The following is a 20,561-nucleotide window of genomic DNA, read 5'->3' as shown; positions in this document are numbered from 1 at the left end:
CTTGCGTATCTGTCGGTCGGTTGGTCTGGTCCCTTCTTTCTAGTGTGTTTGTGCTCAGTTAGCTCAGTATCGCATTATGCTACGGTCAGACAGCGTCGCAGGGTGCTGCAATTGTGTCGTGTCAGTGCCGCGCCAACTGAATCGTTTCGCTTCCCGCAGTGCACCCTCGATTGAATTTACCGGCGGGAATTCCTGCGGTGCGCACGGGCAGCCGCTGGCATGCGACTGGCGGGAAAATGGGAAAGACCGCCAGCAAACTGAAGTCGCGAAGAAGCCAAAGTCAGTGCGAATTTTCCTATACCACTCGCCACGTAGTACCATGTGGTCTCCCATTTGCGTACTCGTCGTTCATTTCTTCAAGTTCGAATTCGAGTTCGCCGCCCTTTCGATAATAAGAAATATCAACGGGCGGTGAACCTACGATATCGCGCCGAGATTCTTGCTTGTGTACATAACGAGGTGCGTATTTGTACAAGCTAGACGAGGAAAGCGGCTATTCAAATTTCAACAATATTCTTGCAAGTGTTGACCGCGTATCACTGAATTATTTTTAATAAATCATTTTTGATAAATCATTGATGAGAGAAAATTATTTAATGTGTCGTGTTCATATGCTGTCGAGTTTCATGTGTGCTCATGTATCCACTGGCAAGAGAAAGGCGATAGTGCACTTATCGGCATGCCCGCGGATCGCGTTGCAGAGACACGTGTGCGCTCCGCTTATAATCCCCTCGTTACCCGGACCCCGCATTCGTATAACGTTACAATTGTCGAGGAAAACCACGTTCATAAAGCGTAAATGTTACGTAAATCCCACAAGCAGTGACGAGCTCGAAAGAAATATCGGTCACCGCCGATGATTCGACACGTGTGACCACATAAAAGCCAGCGTGATTACATAATTACTGTTTAAGTGATTATGCTCCTTCCGCAATAGCTGGATATGAATTGCAAATGATTATACAGGGTGATTCACTTTAATCTCAACGAAATTATTTTGAAAACATGCAATTTTACAAAAACCGTTTCGAATAAAAGTCTAGAACGAGAAGTCCTTCTCTATATCACACAATGTTTATTTAGAATGTTTTTTTCGTAAAATTGCATATTTTCGAAATATTTGCCTGCTAAGGTTCAAATAAATCACCCTGTATGTGTATACACACACACACAATCAGCTGTACTTTAAATAATCATTGACCTGTTTTCACGATTCCAAATTGAAGTGGATTGAATTATCATCCTGAATCGAAGCTCAAAACTAATCCGAATAGAATCTGATATCTATCAGGAAGACTGATTGATCGTGTTATGAACGTTTTCCAGTCGGACGGATAAAATTTTAAAAAAGAGATTAAAGAAAAAAATTAGGTAATTGTTTTCAATAACTTGTGCACTGAAATCCACATACAATAAACATATATGACTGATCACACATCATATTCGCGTGCATGATGTCGTAAGACCGTGGTGAAAGTAGAACTTTTCGCTCTGTTCGAACACGATGTGTGTAATTTACGCCACATTACATAAATCGCATTCTATCCCTATCATTATTTTGAAAATCGTGAAAGAGAACGCGCATTTCCCGCAGTGCTGAAAGTCTCGACAAACGGCTCATTTTGATTGTCTTTCTCTTCGAATACGACTCGATTGAAATTCCTCTTGCGAAGTACACGCGTGTAATTATACGACGACAAAGGAAACGGAGACCTTTTGGGCGCAGGTTACATTCAGGTAAAGGTACTGTTTGATGAAAGTAAACGTTGACATTTAGAAACATACGCATGGTATTCTCACGTTCAATGACATTCTTTACTCTTTACTGGAGTTAACTGTTGAACGAAAACATTATTTTTCATTTTCTAGTTTTTAACATTAAATATTTTTACACTAATCGTCAAATTACCAATCTGTGATAATCCATAATTTATTGAAAATTAAACATATAATATTTATATATTTATTTATTTTCAAAAGGCAATTATTTTTCTCACTACTTAAAAGTTGTTGACATATTTAATATTTTAAGAAACGGATAAATTAATTGAAATTATAAAAATTAGCTTAAATCTTAACTTTGAATAGTTTTAAAATTTTGAAAAGTTACTCCAAAATCAGAGTTACTCCAAAATAAAATAAACTTTATTATCACAGTTATTTTCCCAAAAAGATCTGATTTTCTCAGTGGAATAATTTCCATCCAAGCAAGCTATAAATGTGAGAGGTAAAGAGACGAACAGATTGTGAACGTTATCAAGCGGGCTCTGCATCAAGCGGTAAAATATTTAACTTGGTTTATCTCTACAACCGTCTGCGCTACCGTGCATGATTGAAGTACAGTATGGTCTGCAAGATTTCAAAGTTTTATTTTTTTATTAAATTATGAAGCGATCTTTCATAAGTGCATACATATATAACTAGACATTTCACTACTGATAAATTCTATTCCCATTATTTCTGTTTTTTAAGTTATTTTTATCTCTCTCGTCCGTGCAGCATTGTCGTCGAAAACTTGTGATGAAAAATTAGATTAAAAATCATATGGTCTTAAAATCATTATTATTGTAGTAATTTTATAATTGTACGAAAATTAATAACTTAGCGGTGACAGAAACTATGCTTGGATCGTTTCTCACTTTTGCGATCGATGGCGCCTCTCTCTAAGCATTGCATCGATATCTCCGGTAAACAGGGACATTATCACCATCGGCAGGTATTATGTTCGCGAGGGATACGAACAAGAAGTAGGCAGAAAAACTATATATATATTATACCTATATATATAGACAGACAGAGTGGGAACAAGCAGGTAGACGCAGCGAGTGCAAAGGTGAGAAAGAGATAGAGAAGCTGGGTTTAGCGAGTACGGGAGAAAGAGAGAGGCGAACGACTTTACAAACCTGCATTCCTCTACTCCGCTTTTTCAAACGCGTGCAAGCCGCTGCATCGAGAGACCGGCTACACTCGCGGTGCATTCGAGTTCTACGTGAATCGTTTACGTGCGCACGTCTTATAATGCGAGCTCAATGAAATTGCGATCGCGATCATCATCCACCGTCGTGCGAAATCGTACAACGCGATGTGAACACGATCAACAGAATGGAATTTATGGATTCCACAAAGTTAGGAGACGGCGCAAGTATATGTGAGTGCACACCGGAACACAGCAATCTTCATTTTTACGTGTCACGTCAGCCAAAGATTTATAGTAGTGCGCGAATGGAAATGTCAGTCGCGAAACGTTTTATCTATAAAATTACATTGGATACGATTTGTACATACTGAATTATATGCACAGCGATCGTAAATCAAAACGCTATCAGTCTTGAGACGAAGATCACAATAAGTGAAATGAGACATACCAATTAACACAAAAGAAATTAAACAAAAATATATATTGCAAGCAAATATGCACCTCGTTCTAAGTCGCTTTGGAATTGCTTCCTTCTAATAATATGAGTGCTTTCCAATTGTTTAACACATATTGACACATACGTAACACGACACTGTGCACGACTCAATTGGAACTAAATGTGCAATAATGTGTACCGTGCACAGTTTCGCGGATACAATTAAGTTTATTGTTCAATATCATGCCTTGGTACTTTTGAATCCGCGATAGTGATGGAAACTGAAGAGAGAATGTTCCATCTCTCCCGTGTTTTTTTTTCTTTTGTTTATAGCCCCCGCGTTAGTAATTATTTAATTGTCACTAAGAAACACGAGCTGACTCTTATAACTAGACTGCGGAATCCTTTTAATAACTCTTTAACGAACAATGATTGACTGCTAAAACTGTCCGATAGTTAATATTCAGTTAAGTATTTTGCATAAAGTTCCTCAGTCTACTTATAACTCTTAAACTAAATACAGATGTGTAATATTGTATCGACGATTATGGCAATTGGAACGCAACTTGTGTCGCTGTATGCGCAAAAGTATGTCAGGATATTGCAATTGGAAAGCATTGGATAGTAATCAGCATTAAGCGTATTTATCGGTGCCATTAGTATCCGATAAATCGTGCTTCATTATTCATTCGTAAATTTATTGCAGTTCTAAATTTTGTCACACACTATTTCACACCTACGCTTACATTGTATACGTCTGTCGATTAAATTCGAGAGAAACGATAACACTTTCACACGTAAATTTCTTTACGGCACATTCAGGCATAGCATGGAGCTTTCGATTCCCATCTATGGGTACTCTGCAGAACCTAGGTACCAACAGCCGACGGCGCAAACGGAATGGTCTTGCTTCATCGGACTCGTGTAAGGATCTTCGGCAGAAGAGACACACGATACACCTGCAGCCGGAAGTAATCATTCAGAAAGAACCGTGCTTGATCGTAACTCCGCCGTCACCTGAAAATCTCGTCGAGGATAATTCAAGGTTCGTATAAAATGTTTTAAATATTGTACATACTTACGACCCATATATACTGAAAGTATCTAAAATAGCGAAGATATCAAGGAAATGACGCGATCAACATCAGAAAATTACAGTAAATTTTAATTTTTTAAAACTTATACAAGAATGATTTCATTAAAGTAGATAGATACAGATCTGAAAATAATTTTGGTGATATCCATTAAAATAGTATAAGAAACTTAAGCAATGCTGCAAAAAGTTTTGATATCCTAGCAATCGAAAGTCCTATATAATTATTTTAATAATTCAACAAAATTATTTTCAGACCTGTATCTAGCTAAATTTTTAGATACTTCAGCAAAGTCGTTCTTTCTGTGTATAATTACATTCTGGATTATTAAATTTTGCTTACTTTTTTATCTGTTTGGATCTCCATGTAAAAGGATTAAAGAGTTATAAAACATGCGAGACGAAAGCTGCGAGAATGAGAAACACGAATAAATGAAGGTGAATAAGGGATTAGGTACCGTACAAGGGACACGGCTTTTTGCTAAAGTCGAAGATCCAAAGTTATAGCTTATATGACTTAGCCTCTTTTGAGAGTACATCGAGATACCAGTATAGGAATATAATGGGTCTGGCGACTCTCGAACCGGTTTCTCTCGATCTCTACCTTCAGAATGACGTACCCCGTTCCCGTATATGACCGGCCAACAAATGCGGGAATTCCGTAACATGAATATAAAACCGGGAAACTATAACCGAACCACCTGTCATCGAGAAACGACCTCGGGTATCGTGACCTATCCGAGGGAAAAATGCGTGTGTCGCTCCAAGTGTTACGGGATGATTGACGGATCAAAGAAACCTATCAATCATTCTCGAAACGTTCTCTCGTGATTAATCTCGGCGATTTATACGGGAATACATCCCTCTTTCCCGTATAAAAAGTTTGAAACAACATTGTTCAGAGAACGGGATACACATGCATGATTACATTTTTTTTTCAAGCGACTTTCGAGATAAATCCCGGTACAAATACACGGCAGTCGTGCAGTGGCAGTAATCCTCGTGAATATTACATTTACATGCGAGATATGACACTGACATTGTAACCCGCAGGAAGATTAGATAAATGATTTTGCAGCTCCTCTTCTCCAAATTGCAATTTTCACGACCGACTACGCAAAATCGTTCTTTGTTTTTCTTATTTTAATTACACTTGTTTTATATCAAATTAATTTATATATATGGGTCTTATTTATAATTTAATTATTTACATTTCATATCATACACATAAAAAAGACTATTCTTAAATCAACCATAATATATTCATATATAAGCAAAAATATTAAAATCTTGCTTCAAAGATATCAATCTTGATTTGATTGAATTTGTATTGATATAAGATTTTTAATTGAGCAAGTCTTGAATTAAGTGCAAAGTAATAATACTTGCATCAATACAAATTGAATCAAATCAAGATTGATATCTTTGAAGCAAGATTATAATATTTTTGCTTCTATATGAATATATTATGGTTGATTTAAGAATAGTCTTTTTTCTGTGTGTATTCGTATATGGATATATATTTTTTATTTATACCTTACTCATATATTATTGCATTGCATCTAATAATACAAAAATTTAATTCTAATTTATACAACATGAAATTATATTATCAGGAAGATTGGACGCCAATTCTTAATTGCAAAGGCAAAATTGGAAATAAAAATGGTACGAAACATTATACTTTAAATTAAGTGTCATGTTCTTATACGAACAAGTACAATATCAGCCCAGAACATCTCGATGATGGCACTTATCGAACGTTTCCGGATGACGCAAGCGCACCTTGGTCGTCGACTCCCTTCATATATATATATACGCAGCCCCTTGTCCGAGGAGATCAATAACCCTCGTATCGACGGAATAACCCGGTCGGAAGCGATAAAAGCAATGCACTTTTACTCTGTCTTGCGTTACATTTTTCGGTATAAGAAGGTACGTAACGTGAGAAGCATCCATCGTCGACACACATCTACTTCGATATCCATCGTCTGTCAAAACCACTAGCTTTGACGAACGAGAAGAAGGGGCGAGTGTAGAGCGGGTGGAAAGGAACGAGGGCGATAACATCGCAGTAGTGTATCATTTTAGGGGTTCAAAGATGCATAGTAATCGCGATCAGTGTCATCGGACGAATGTAAAATGTGACAGACTTTCACTCTTTTTTTATTTACCCTTATATGTAACGAATTAAAGCACAAAAAATCTAAACTGAATAATTACGAAGTATTATAATTTATGTAAAAAAAAAATAATTACGCGTTCAAGTTGTGCTATGATGATTTAATGGAGTTAACAGGCTATGTATGTTGAGCATTATTTCCTACACGCTCGTTATCCGCGACGGCATGGCCCCTCATCGCGCGAGGCCAGCTCCGTCGGATTTAACCGCTGGTTAATCGCCGACAACGCGTACGGACGAACAAAGAAGTCGACGGGAAGAAAATATTTTCCTTGGCACGCGTAACCAACCTTCTCTCTCTTTCTCTCCTATCTTACGCTCTTTCCTCACGATCTATTAATACCACTCGATGGTACCCCCGCGATACCCTGTGAAAATACGATCCTGCTTGAGTCGCTGGTCAGTGGGGTGCGTGCGTGCGCGCGCGTAGTCTCTGAACTCGAGAGTCGCGGTCAAACTCTATCCGCCCGTCCAAAGAGCCGCACGGAGCTCTTCTTCTGGACGAGAGAACCGAGATCTGTGAGAGAGAACCTCGCCGGAGGTCGAGCATGAAGCGCAGAGATGTGAACGACTGAAGGTCTCGTTCTGATCGCAGGACGCCGGAGGAAGACAGCGACGCGAGGGTGGATCATCGCATCTATCCTCCAAGTGAACGAGAATTACCCCCAACGAAGACACCCGAAAACGGCAATAACCTGTCTCCACTGATGGTGAGTACTCGATCGTATACGAGTTGTTTGTCATTGATGATTGAGTTTTGTTCATTGCTTGGAGAAATTGAGTGACATTGGATTAATCAAATTCACTGGGATCTGTCTTCGTATAATCATGAATATTCATATGTGCACTGATTTGACTAGACTTAATTAATTCGACATCGTACACTGAATGTCGTGTACAGTGTCTACCCTTCGCTGATTCTCTGAAATCCGAAGTCAATTCCTAAATTAGTCGATTCCTAAAATGTTAATGTTCCCCTTAATTAAAATATTAACGTTACATTCTAGAATTAAATTATTTTTTAATTAATTTTGAAATTACATGTATTTTAAAGTAAAACCTTCAAAATTAGATGAGAAATGAAAATTTTAATTTCTTCGTTTTTTTTTCTTGAAGTTTGAAGTTTAAAAAGAACACACTATTATCGATTGTTTTTATAACTAAAAAATTTATATTTTTGTTCATACAAATTTTGAATTGATCAAATTATAATAAAAAATACATAATGCACTATCCGGAATATTTTATATGTCATATTTTATATGCCATCGGTCTCTCACACATATTCGCGTAATCGATCAAACACATAATTATGGGTTTAAGTTGAAGCGGCATCGCCACCTTTTTTGTCATGCGATATATAGGAAGCAATTAAATAGAACGATGTACTCAAGTACAAGCCATGATGAGTTGTATGATAACCAAGCTATTTGACGCGTTGATGACGAGTCGCAGATGATCGACGGTAATGTGACGGGGAGCTCAAGGCTGCTCTTATTAAGCCAATCTTCGCTGGACCGCAGACTCCGGTCTCTAGCATTGATTGTTACAATTGTCTTACGGGGAACATTCGCTGTCTCTCTTCTCTCATTCCAAATAATTAATTAACGATGTGAGAATGTACCGACGTAATATATTCAAATCATTTACGACAATAATCATCATTCATACAGTGTTAGAGAGAAGTTCATTGATAAAATCAAATTTTTGATTGATATTAATGGAGCATTTTTTGTTCGGTGTAATTCAAACTGCATATCTGCGATGTCTCAATTCCTTTCTATTTAAAAGAAATGTACACGTTTAAAATGAAATATATAGCACAGCATAAATGCTTCGAAATTAAATCAGAATTAACGAAATTCAGGTGATATAAAAACTCCTCCTTTTATCGGTTTTAAAGGAGCCACCTGAGGAATCCACTCGCAAACTCTTGGAAAGAGAATTGCGACTTCTCGATCCTCGAGATCTACGATCGCACGCCTGGTACCATGGTAGTACGTTGCGCGGTGGTCGAAAAGGTGCGGAGGCGGAAGTGTCGAATGAAGGTGACTTTTTAGTGCGCGATTGCGCATCCCAACCCGGCAATTATGTCCTAACCGTACGATGGAAAGGTCAACCGTTACATTTTGTCATCAATCGAGTGAGTTGCCATGATTAAATCGAAGAAGATTGATTTAAAAATCCTAATCGCAATCTAATTGTTTTGGATTATGCGAAACATACTTTTCTTGTACAAAGAAATTAGAAATAAGTATGGTGTCTTTAGTTTCTTTGAATATCATCACTCGTATTCATGTTGGATAAATTGATAAAAAATGTTAGGAATTTTTCCTTTTTCGATTGTTTTTCATTAAATAAATAAACATAAATAATTTATTCAATATTTAAAATGCTTTAAAAACAATTAAATTTTACATAGATTTAAAAATAATCTAATTTTTCTTGATAGGTCGTAATTCAGCCCGATACGGTTTACGAAAGGGCGCAGTATCAGTTTGAAGATGAAGCTTTCGACACGGTCGCCGATCTGATAACCTTCTACGTTGGCAGTGGTCGCCCGATTAGCCAAGCTAGCGGAGCTCGAATCATTACTCCAAAGCCCAGATCGGTGCCACTGACATGCGTTGCAGGGCCTACGAGTAATCAACACTGTTCTAGTCCTTCCTCCACCTCTCTGTCAACTGGTTCACCACCTCGCCTACCCAGAAAACAACAGCGCAGCCATTCTTTAACCGCTCAACATCATGCTCCAGATCAGCACGTTGCTCGAGACAGCAATCAACAAACAGGATTGCAATTACCTATCCAATCCAGTACTTTACCACGAGTACCACCAATTCAGAACCAACCGCCCTCTTGTTCTCTGTCGTTGGGTCGTCAGAAGATCACCCGGGTGATATCGGATCCAGCGTTGCAACAGCAACAGCAACAGTCACCAAGTTTGAATCTTCAAAACACCTTGAACACAGCCCCACCTAAACCTCCCAGAGTGCCCTACGTGCCGAATCATCAGTATCATCATCATCACCATCATCATCACCACCACCATCATCATCAAAGCTATCAAGCATCCGGTAGCGACAGCGGAAACGGATCGGGAGACAGCGAGTTCGAGACTAATAATTCTGGCGGTGCCAGCAATCCCTCTTCTTCGGTGCCAATCAAGGGCGTGGTGATACGTAGTCATTATAACACTAGTAACGACGGTATCAATGGTAACAATAACAGCGAATACGAATTATCGGCAGAAGAACAGTTGGTGGTAGCCGCACCGTCTCTAGAAATCACCACTATGCTCGATATCGAGGGTTTTACGACATTGCTATTACCAGCCGGCGAACACAGACCTTTGGATCCAACAGCCCTGAGGGGAGTCTCAGGAATGTTATTGGATTCAGCACCAAGAGTGCTCGCCTCTCATCTCACGAGGCTCGATCTTGAAGTGGCACTTCAACCGGGACCAGGAAACAGAAGTGGATTAAGCGGTATCGAACTGGCGACCCTTCCTCACGGTAGACAAGCTAGAATGGACCTAATTGAGAGATCTGAATGCCTGAAACTAGTGGTGGCGGTAACTGTGTTGGCTGGCGCTACAGCTATAGGTGAGTTTTGAAATTTTGTTTTATTTTATTTTAATTAGTCTATTTTAATTAATTTTCAGCTATGATGAATATTTATAAAAGTTATTAAGAAAGAAAAAATAAATTTTAAGTTTACACAAAATAAGTTAAATATAAGTTATAAATATTAAAAAGAGAGCACTTAATTTTTCTTGCTTCTAAATGACGATTGTTAATATCGTAGAAAGAGCAGCTACTATCAGCAAATGGATCAAAGTAGCAATCGACACTAAAACCGCGCTCGGCAATCTTTATGGCTTCTGTGGCGTAATGCTCGGTCTATGCTTACCGCAAATTCAGAGACTGGCCAATACATGGCACTTGCTACGACAAAAACATACGGACGAAGCTTTTAGTTTCGAAGCGAAATTGAGACCTACTCTACGGGCTATGAACGAATGTACCAATCCGCAGGCGCCTAATACAACGTTGCCACATTTGCTACCGATTGCGCTACTTGGCGAACGTGGTCCCGAAGATGTTTTAGGTAATCGTATAAAAAATAATTATACAATAAAATTATTTGCAAAATAAGTAATCAGTGAATAAACAGAAGATATCTTGCTTCACACTTGTGCATACTCATCTCATAATTGTTTTAAATACAGATATCTATATATTTATTTGTATCTTTTTCGTTATTATTAATTGTTAATTCACTTTCTTTTTTTCTTTCAATACTATATCATTTCTTCATTCAACAAAATTTATTATAGGTACCGTAGCACCTTTCGGACTTACAGCAGCGATTCTTTCACCATGGGAAAATTCGGCATCTGATTGCGGTCTATCAATCGTCTGGTCGCATCTTGAGGCAGCTCGCAAGCTAGCCGGTAGTCTGCCGCTCTTTCGCAGAAATGCGGAAATCGTCTTAGAAGGTTGCAGGAATGATGAATTACTATCGGACGCCTTTCGTACTGAATTTCACATCAAGTTCTTATGGGGCAGCCGCGGTGCTACTGTCGCTCCGGAAGAACGTCATTTGAAGTTTATTCAAGTCTTAGACGCAATGTACGACAAGTGTGCGGCGAGCGAAGTGACCGCTTAAAAAATAAACCAAAGGATCTCAAAGATCTAAATAGAGAGAGTCTGAAGAGGTAATTCTTTATGAGAGTTTATCTTCTTCCTTGAAATGTGGGAAATATCACCGTTACGGATTTTTTTTAGATTTTTATAGCTTCGAATGCGTCGGCTAACACGATACCACAAGAAATTAAAACATCCTATGCATTAATAAAGTGCCATCTTATTGCTACTACATATAATTCCGAATCGTAGAGCATATCTCTGAAATATCGAATGTTCTTCCTAAACCTAATGCTTGTTTTGAGTCGTGTAAGCAACAGCATCCAAAGAATTGATCGAGAGGCTTGATTGAAGCCTACATACGTATCGTCAACTGTACTTAACTTTAATTGACAATGTAAGTTTATAATGTTATGTTGTAAGTGTTGTTCATATTTGTTCATACTTAATATACGGATTTAAAAAAGTATTTCTCGTGATTTTTTATTTTCATCAAGATACCTTCATTAATACTCTCAAACAGATTATTTTATAAAATATTACATTTGCAATATTTACGAATCTATTAACTGAAATTAAAATTTTGATTCCCTATATTAAAATTGGAGTGTCACGTTTTTTTGAAGCCTCTTTTCAAAGGGGTGTTGGAGTGCTCCGATTTCGATGTGGCTTCGTATTCGGGGGTTTTAAGGATCGCTCGTTCCGAAATCGTGATAAAAATTTCGAAATTCAAAATGGCGGAATCACTATGACGGACGGAAATGTTATGAAAATCCTAAAGTTTCTCCGATTTCGGTGAAATTTGGTATCATGAGGTTTTTGGGGTTGCTCGTTTCGAATTCGTGTTCAAAATTTGGAAATTCAAAATGGCTAAACCAATATGGAGGATGGAGATGTCATGGAAATTTTAAAGATTTTTCGATTATGGTGTAATTTGTTTTTAGGGGGTTTTTGGGGTCGTTCATTTCGATCTTGTTCAAAATTTGAGAATTCAAAATGGCTGAACAAAATGGCGGTCGGAAATGTTACGGAAATCTAAAAGATTTACCGTTTATGGTGGCATTTGATATTAGAGGGTTTATGGGGACGCTCGTTCCGAAACCGTGTTTTAAATTTGGAAATTTAAAATGGTTGAAATAATATGGCGGACGGTAATGTTACGGAAATCTAAAAGGTTCTTCAATTTTGGTGAATTTTGATAGGAAGGTAGGGTTGTATTTAAGGAAATGTTGGTGGAGGTACGGTGGGAGGGGAAGGGAACGAGAGTATGAAGGAAACGGAAGGAAGAATAAAGGAAGTTTTGGGAAGGGGATAAATAAGGAAATAGGGATGAGGGAGTGGGAGGAATATTTCAAGGATTTGTTGGAGAGGGGTGGAAGGGAGAGTAGTAAGGGGAGACAGGGGGTGGAGAGGGAGCTAAGTAGGAAGGAGATAAGGAAGGTGACCAGAAACTTGAAGGATGGAAAGGCAATGGGAATAGACGGGATTCCGAATAAGGTATGGAAATATTGGGGGGGATGGGAAATGGGTGTGGAAAGTGTGTAATGAGGTTTGGAAAGGGGGGGCATGGCCAGAGGAATGGAAGGAGGGAGTGGGAGTACCGGTTAGGAAAAAAGGACAGGGAGAGGAGGTAAGGGAGAATGTCGATAATGCCGTCATTATATAAGGCAGTGGTCGCAAGGATTTGCACATTTCGGGCCGATTCCGACGCGCGAGACTCTCACCACCGCACGGCCGAGCTGTCGGGCGGTCACGTGACGCTCTGCCTCACGAATGCAAAAAAGAATATTCGATTTTTTAATATCGGAGGGCTAGCGTTGAAGTTGTTCTCCCAAAATTTAAATTTGTTATAACTTTTGAACTAAGGATGAGTAAACCAAAATTCCAACGGAGCAATCGTGAGCAAACGATGAGCAAACAAATGCAAAAAATAAATATTCGATTTTTTAATAGTGGGGGGTGCTAGCGTAAAGTTGATCCCCCAAAATTTAAATTTCATATAACTTTTAAACTAAAGGTGAGCAAACGAAAATTCGGACGGAGCAATCGTGAGCAAATGATGAGCAAACGAAAATGCAAAAAAAATATTCCATTTTACTATTCGAAAACACGAACTGAAAGAATCCAACACACGCGGTGAGCTTGGGCGCCAGGTGTTTTCCTCTGGTCAGGTTGATGTTGAAATGAAACATTACCTGGCAAAAGGTATACGAAGATTTTCTCCTCTAACGTAGAACAAAAAAATGAAGCAACATGTATCATGGTAACATTAGCGTTCGATAATAAATAATTGTATTATAAATTTTTTTATGGTATTTAACTAAAGAATTCCATCCGCCATATTGATTCGACCACTTTGAATTTTTAAATTTTCGAACCGCCATAATGATTCGGTCATTTTTCTTATTCAAACATTTTGAATCCAGATTCGCAATATTATATTTCATAATATTTAAAAAGGAGAGTATAATAGAGCAGCGGGCGCGTAGCGTGCGCAGGGGATGTACTAGTAAATTAAAATTAATAATTATAATAATAGATTAAATTAATAATTAAAAAAATAATTAATAAAATAGATTAAATTGATAATGAATAAAGCTTGAAGCTACACAATGTACAATACGAGTTATAATTATCTTAATTATATTAATTTACGAAATACAAATGTAAAATTCAAATTAAATTATAATCTTACGCCAAAATAATGTTTCTAAAAACAATTATTTACTCGCTCCAAATATTTAACTTAATTTTTATTATTTTTTATTTTATTCAAAAGAAAGATGTTATTAAAATAGTTACACATAATTTTCGAAAAGTATGTATAAACGTTTCTAACGTTTCATAAATAAGAATCTTCTAATTTTCGTTTTTAAATTATCCAAATAAAAAGTAAGAATAAATAATTTATTCTACAAGTAACATATATAAAAATTAAGAAGTAATGAATTACTTCTCACCAAAATACTCACCGTTTCGTTGTCACTCTGTGCCTTCCGTGTGTGTCATCTTCTCCTTTTTCTCTGCCGTCAATTTTTCGTCGCAGTTTCTTTCATTCTTCTTATAACTGGACACTTTCGAAAACACAATTAATTATCACACATATTAATCACAAAAATGCGATGATCGCGCGCGTTTTCTGTGGCCCTCATGATGATACATAACCGATGTAAAGTCCTGCGAAATATTCGAAATATTAGGTCTGTTCATATTGGGTGCGTTCAGTACTACAACCGCTCACTGAGCGCTCGGTGCGCTCTTGCATCTGATTGGAATATTTCGTTAAGCTGACTTTTCATACGCAGCAAGCTGCGGCAACAAGTCGTAGCTGTTGGTTAAAAATTTTACAAGATGACGCACTTCCGTCGCAAAATACATTTTGCCACGTCTCATTGAAGTTCAACTGAACGAACAACGAGCAGCAAAGAATTCAAAGCCGAGAAAGTCTGCAATATTTGCAAAAAATGTGAAAATTGAGTACATTCATATAATGACCACATACAATAAGTACATTTTTATTAAGATTTAAAGTGATGAGAATATTCTAAATTCTAAATAATTACTTGAAATGGTAATTGTCCAAATTGTAACTGCACTAACAGTTGCCATATAATCACAAGTTTTTTAGCTTTTTAAGTTTTCCATATTAATTTTCGAGCTGAGCAAACAAATAGGTCTGTTCGCGTTGCATGAAATCCCCAAATATTTTTGCACTTAAAATGAGATAGATACATATTTTGCCTTAAAAAGAGAGAAAGCGAAGATGTCGAGTGCCAAAAGTGCAAGCAACACGAACAGACCTAAAGACACATATTTGAGGTTAAATTTTAATACATATATATATATACTGTTGCCATTATTCCTTTTCATACGCAGCAAATGCAGCGGAAGCAATTATGAAAAATTGGCATCGCGTGATATTTTGCTGGCGCAGCGTGCTGCGCATGAAAATTGAAAAGGCACCTTCAAGCTTCTCTCTGATCAAAGGGCGCCAAGGGCGGCGCCGAGCAGTCTATTATTTTTTAAGTTTATGGCCATAATAGAGATCGAGTAGGAGCAGGACAAAGCAGGACAGGAGCAGGAGTGCGCGAGAGGATGCTCCGCGAGTAAGTGACACCAAGTGACACCCAGTGCAGAGTACAGGCAGGTTATTCCGCCAGAGTGAGATCCATTGGTAAACATGCAGCCGCGGCATTACCATCGTGAGTGACCGTCGTGATTACGCCCGATTATAATGGCAGAGAACCTGTCGAAACGGCCTTCCAAAGGAATCCTCAAGACGTCTAGCAGTTTTGACAATCCGGAGGCGCCTAGGTGAGAGTCGCATTAATTGAATTTCGATTGGCGTAAAAATAGAGACGCGTGCAAAACCCACCGTCGGCGTCTCCCGTTGACGTTAAAGGTGGTTTGCGTGACTTGCGTGTCACGCGCGGCACATTCGTCCGGTATTTATAAATCACGAGTTCACGCGAACCGTGACAGACGTCTCGACGAAGAGAACAAATAATTATCGAACATTTTTCTCGAGATAATACGTGATCTCAATTTGATTTACTGTTTTCTACTCAATATTACCTCAAACATATCGTTTGAATTCGCGATTATCTCTGTGAAAAATATTTTCCAAAAAATCCTTTTTTTTATCAGGATGTAATTAAAGTATGTATACTTTTCTGGAATTATTCAATCCAAAGTTAATAACTTGCAAAGAAAAGTATATTGTTTGTATATTCTTAAATTGTGAAGTAATTGACATTACCCAGCGTTAGTTGACACAGATTCTATTTTTAGACCTGGTGATGAACACCATTTTTTTATTTACCTTATATTAATGTAGACCGAGCAAAGAAACAACATGGGACGAAATGAATATTATTGCTACTCTTCATCCTGCTGATAAAGACTATGGCCACATGAAGATTGAAGAACCAAAAACCCCATATAATTTCGAAGGCCTCCAAAATGAACATGAGTTTGATCAATTAGATGCTAGTGCTCTTGCAGCAAAGTAAGTAGATATGATATACAATCAATTTTAGTTATTAATACAAGATACATTGATTTATAATTATATGCTTTGATTATATGTTAATAAAATTGTAAAATTATATTTGATATTATCTACTTTATTATTAAAATTCAGATTAGCTGGAGGTAGTAAGCCCAAAATTTTTGAGGAATCCAGTGAAGAGGAGGAAGACGAAGAAACTCCTGAAGAAAAAGGTTAGACATCTTATAATGTAGAAATTAATTACTTTATAATATAAAAATTGTAATCATTGACGCATTCTATTTTAGAAAGGAGAAGAGCTTTCGAGGCAAAAAGAAAGGGCCATTATCGAGAGTGGCACGCTGTACAAATGGCGAGAAGACTTTTAGAGCAAGAAGAATTAGAAGAGGAAGATGAAGATGGCGAGGGTAAGAATAATGAGGAAAATTCATCAGAGGAAGAAAGCAATTTCGACACGCGTTTTAAATGCATGCCGTCCTGTGATAGAACCGAAAAGAAATAAACAAAAAACATCGATTGATAATTTTCTTAAATCGTCGATCACAGTCATAATTTCGCGACAATGTTGACTTCATTGTTTAATGCTATCGCAACTAAAATATATCAAGCAGCAAAGAAAGTGTTTACATCGGTTACATTAAAATGCCCAAGCTAAATTTCGCATTTTAATTATGTATATATAGCTCTTTTTCAACTCCATCTTTATAGCTCTTTAGCTCCATCCTCTGTAAATAAACATTTTAAAATGAACCTGAATGTTTAGCATAAACCGCTGTTAGATTTTCCAAGATTAGATAAAGTTACAATAACATTATGAATACTTAAAAATACTAGTAAGCTATGCACAGAAAAATTCATCTTGTTTAATGATTTATTTTAGTTTCCATACATTATAAAAATTTCGATTATTGCTTCGTATAAACTTTCCTCGTCATTCTTTCACGAATGTATTATTCCAGGCCTACACATTATTTCAACACAGCGTTCCTGTAAAATTTAATGTTTTTGGAAAAATCTAATCGCTATCAAAATTTGACGAACAATAAGGCTAAACAAAGCCCACACGTATAGTGAAAATTTAAGACGCTATATGTAATATTTACATTTAAGAGAGAAAAACATGTATTTAAAACTATTAGTGTGTGTAATATATTACACAAGTTCTGTGATTAGCATAGGTATATGCTACATAACCTTGGAATGTGTGACTTCAAATTTTCGTTTCTTCTCATAATGTTTGATTTTATTTTCCAAACTGTCTGTAAAAGAAAATAGATTATATACACATAGATAAGTAAAATTCAGTTTGTACCAAGTGAATTATGTAGTATAAGTCTGTCCAAGTTCATCAAGTTTATCCTAATTCATGCAATCACTCTTTATCTCCATTCTCAATTATTCTTATTTCTTTAATGATATCTAACTAATTGATTGCAACGCATGGATACAACGAACACATGTCTATATGATAATCTACTCTCTTTCGTTACTTACATCTTGTACATTTTATTCATCGAAATGATAGGAAGAAATATTTTGCTCGTAAATCATATGTTGGACAGACTTAATTTAATTAAATTGTACTATTCAAGAAATGTACATTTAGAAAATTGTAATCTCAAGTATAGAACGTCCAATCGCGGCGACATTGTGTTTAGTATAGTATTAAAAAAAAAGAACGTGAAATTACGTATATATGATCGTCAAAATATTTTGAATGTCTGTATCATAGTCTAATACAAAGCATATTAATAGACTTAAAATAGTGTATTTGTATGCAATGTCTCAAAATTAATAAATATATGGGCTACATTACGAATAAGTAATGTAAAGTGAAAAGAAAACGTTTTTTAATAACATACTAAAAGTTGGAAATTAAATCTCGACTTTATCGATGACTTTACATTCACTAGCTTTGATTGATCATATACTTACCACACATTTCTCGCTTCATCAGTGGTTGGTATATTTTTGATTGTACTCCGAGAAGTAGACAATCGCTTTGAAAATCAGTATTTACACAGTTAACGAAATTTTCCAATTTCATCAACATATTTTTAATCATTGTAGATCTGCATACAACAAAAAAGGAATTTGATTATCAAATTGATCACGTACGATTATGTGAATTTCTCTTTTATTAAACATACTTTATAGTATTGAGAGCCCAATCCTGTTGTAATACTTTGATAGTGTTTAATAATTCATTTTCGTCCATAAACCAATTCATGTTTTCATAATCACAATACCAGAGATTCAATGGAACTTGATGAGCCATATTGTACTGTGGCTTCTGTGGACAAGTCTCAATGTCCAGGAGCTTCAAGATTATGTCAGGTTCTTCTTTCCTTTGTCCAACCAATAACAAGATGCCCATTAAACAACGAATTTGATGCCAAAGAAAGGCTTGACTTGTGATTTCTAATTCACACATATCGTAGCCTTGAAAATAAAACGAAATTTACTGTATATTAATTTACGTCAATAGTAAATATTAAACAGTTGAAAAAATGTAAGATACCTGTTGACTTTTCTACATTCTGATCATTAAGAAAGCTCACTCTTGCATCTATTACAGTTCTTTTAAAATTGATTACACCATTAGCTACATCCATTTTACAAATGTTACGGAAATCATGATCCCCTACAACATACTTGGCAGCTTTGTCCATGGCCTCTATATCTAAATTACCCCTTGGGAAGAAATATCTATAGCTTCTAAACTTGCAGTCAAATCTTGCGGAGAGAGTGGATGAGACCGGACACCATGCTATACATCTTATGTTTGCTGGTAATAATCTGTTCAATATTTTACAATATGGCAACTCATCGGATAAGTTGTCTTGATTTTCTGGTTTTAATCTACTGCGTACATCCAATGAGATTACTTGAGAGAAGGAGCTAACACCTTTATCGGTTCGTCCACAACGATGGTAATTTGAGCTCTCGCGGGATTCTATGCAGCAACTTTTTAGCAGAGCTGCGAATAAATGATGCTCAATGGTATCAGTATTATCTTCCTGTACAGCAAAACCGTGATAATCCCAACCAAGATAATAAAACTTTAGCAAAATGTGCCTTTTGTGACACCTGCGATTGAAATTATAAGATATCACTCGAATGGAAGAAGAACGTGACAAGTTCAAGAGCAACGTATTTACCGTGAAAAATCAAATGATTTTCTTACTTTCCCTGGTGTCTCTTCTTTCTTCATTTTAGTATCCGTACGTTTTGTAATCGTCAGTTTCAGTTGCTCGTTGTGAGCTTCCAATTGTAATATCTTATCGATTAGTTCCTGCAAGCCGGACCACGTAGAGATGTAAGTAATATATTAAATAAATACACGATATAAAATATAAATATACACGAAACATTTTTCCAAACGCGTTTATAGACGTCATACCGATTTATCGAGCATTTCCAACTGCTCTCTCGTACTTCTTGTTGTCTTAACACGTTTCCACGAAACCTTTGCCATAATCGTGTTTCTGCACCAAGAATAAACTACAGTAAACACAGAAGAATATTTACAGATCTTTCATCTGTCGAATAAATATTACAAACGTCAAAAGTAGAGGTTATGTTATACTACACGTGTGCGACACTCAACAGCGCATCGTGCGACTCCCCTGATAAAGAAGATAATTGCACTGCTTCTTGCACTTAAAAATAAGATAGATATACAATTGGATGTCGGATAGAAAAAGAGGGAACGGCACAGAGCGTGCAGCTGTAAAAAATAAATAGTAGTAGTAGCACTGTATTATATTTTCTGCATTAAAATGAGATAGATGTATGTAATCAGAAGTTAGGGAAAAAAGAAAAATATTGAGAACGTAAAAATTTCTTAATTGCGTCCTCACGGGAATGAACGATGGAGAGGTCTATTCTATATTCATGTTTAAAAAAGTTTAATATATTACAAAGAATAAATTCACACACACATAGAATTACATGGATATGACCTGCGCTGTGAGAAGCGATGTGACAGCCAATCGTCTGCTTTTACGTTCTGCCTTGAAAAACGGATGATTAAATGGTCACCGCGGGAAACAATAAAATCGAATGTCGCCCGTCGAACGATTTTTGTCAAACGTTATTTCAACAGAAATACTTTGATTCGCGTTTACACGCATGCATTAAAATTCTAAATCGATGTACGTACCTTCCGTTTTGTTTCAATTTTTCACATACATCATAAAACTATGCAGAAAAATAAATTGTGTTAAATTGCGTTTTGTTTATTCATGATGAATCGTGATCTTCTGTTGTA

At 36.7% G+C, this 20,561-nt stretch overlaps 4 protein-coding genes across 6 annotated transcripts in view; 2 read left to right on the top strand and 2 right to left on the bottom strand.

Moving 5' to 3' along the window:
* Nucleotides 1–14,432, bottom strand: part of LOC108768845 (uncharacterized) — a 94,203-nt gene extending 79,771 nt beyond the window's left edge. Inside the window, exon 1 of the mRNA XM_018519483.1 lies at nucleotides 14,250–14,432. The gene's annotated coding sequence lies outside the window, so the exon portion shown is untranslated. The remainder of the gene's footprint in view (nucleotides 1–14,249) is intronic.
* On the top strand, nucleotides 75–11,744 carry LOC108768843 (breast cancer anti-estrogen resistance protein 3). Of its 3 annotated transcripts, XM_018519480.1 has the most exons (8): nucleotides 2,591–3,148; nucleotides 4,176–4,398; nucleotides 7,224–7,338; nucleotides 8,532–8,771; nucleotides 9,081–10,233; nucleotides 10,436–10,738; nucleotides 10,968–11,348; nucleotides 11,419–11,744. In XM_018519480.1, exons 1-7 carry the CDS (start codon nucleotides 3,103–3,105, stop codon nucleotides 11,297–11,299), a joined length of 2,412 nt encoding a protein of 803 aa, XP_018374982.1. In that variant the 5' UTR covers nucleotides 2,591–3,102; the 3' UTR covers nucleotides 11,300–11,348; nucleotides 11,419–11,744. The 3 variants fall into 3 exon arrangements, with proteins under 3 accessions (XP_018374983.1, XP_018374982.1, XP_018374981.1); XM_018519481.1 differs by lacking the exon at nucleotides 2,591–3,148 and adding an exon at nucleotides 75–279 and having other exon boundaries at nucleotides 10,968–11,744; XM_018519479.1 differs by having other exon boundaries at nucleotides 10,968–11,744.
* A 766-nt stretch (nucleotides 14,433–15,198) lies between the features above and the next one.
* On the top strand, nucleotides 15,199–16,952 carry LOC108768851 (protein phosphatase inhibitor 2). The gene is made up of 4 exons (XM_018519492.1): nucleotides 15,199–15,591; nucleotides 16,115–16,285; nucleotides 16,421–16,500; nucleotides 16,576–16,952. Exons 1-4 carry the CDS (start codon nucleotides 15,512–15,514, stop codon nucleotides 16,788–16,790), a joined length of 546 nt encoding a protein of 181 aa, XP_018374994.1. The 5' UTR covers nucleotides 15,199–15,511; the 3' UTR covers nucleotides 16,791–16,952.
* A 207-nt stretch (nucleotides 16,953–17,159) lies between these two features.
* On the bottom strand, nucleotides 17,160–19,938 carry LOC108768850 (tRNA pseudouridine(38/39) synthase). Its single transcript, XM_018519491.1, has 7 exons — nucleotides 19,692–19,938; nucleotides 19,450–19,583; nucleotides 18,810–19,378; nucleotides 18,439–18,730; nucleotides 18,224–18,360; nucleotides 17,445–17,547; nucleotides 17,160–17,275 (listed from the first exon to the last, which is right to left on the bottom strand). Exons 1-6 carry the CDS (start codon nucleotides 19,764–19,766, stop codon nucleotides 17,474–17,476), a joined length of 1,281 nt encoding a protein of 426 aa, XP_018374993.1. The 5' UTR covers nucleotides 19,767–19,938; the 3' UTR covers nucleotides 17,160–17,275; nucleotides 17,445–17,473.
* Between the last annotated feature and the right edge of the window lie 623 nt (nucleotides 19,939–20,561).

The sequence above is a fragment of the Trachymyrmex cornetzi genome, unplaced genomic scaffold (genome assembly GCF_001594075.2).
Source record: "Trachymyrmex cornetzi isolate Tcor2-1 unplaced genomic scaffold, Tcor1.1 scaffold83, whole genome shotgun sequence".
NCBI lineage: Eukaryota > Metazoa > Arthropoda > Insecta > Hymenoptera > Formicidae > Trachymyrmex > Trachymyrmex cornetzi.
The sequence above is the reverse complement of the archived record's forward strand: the minus strand, read 5'-3'. Positions and strand labels throughout refer to the sequence as shown.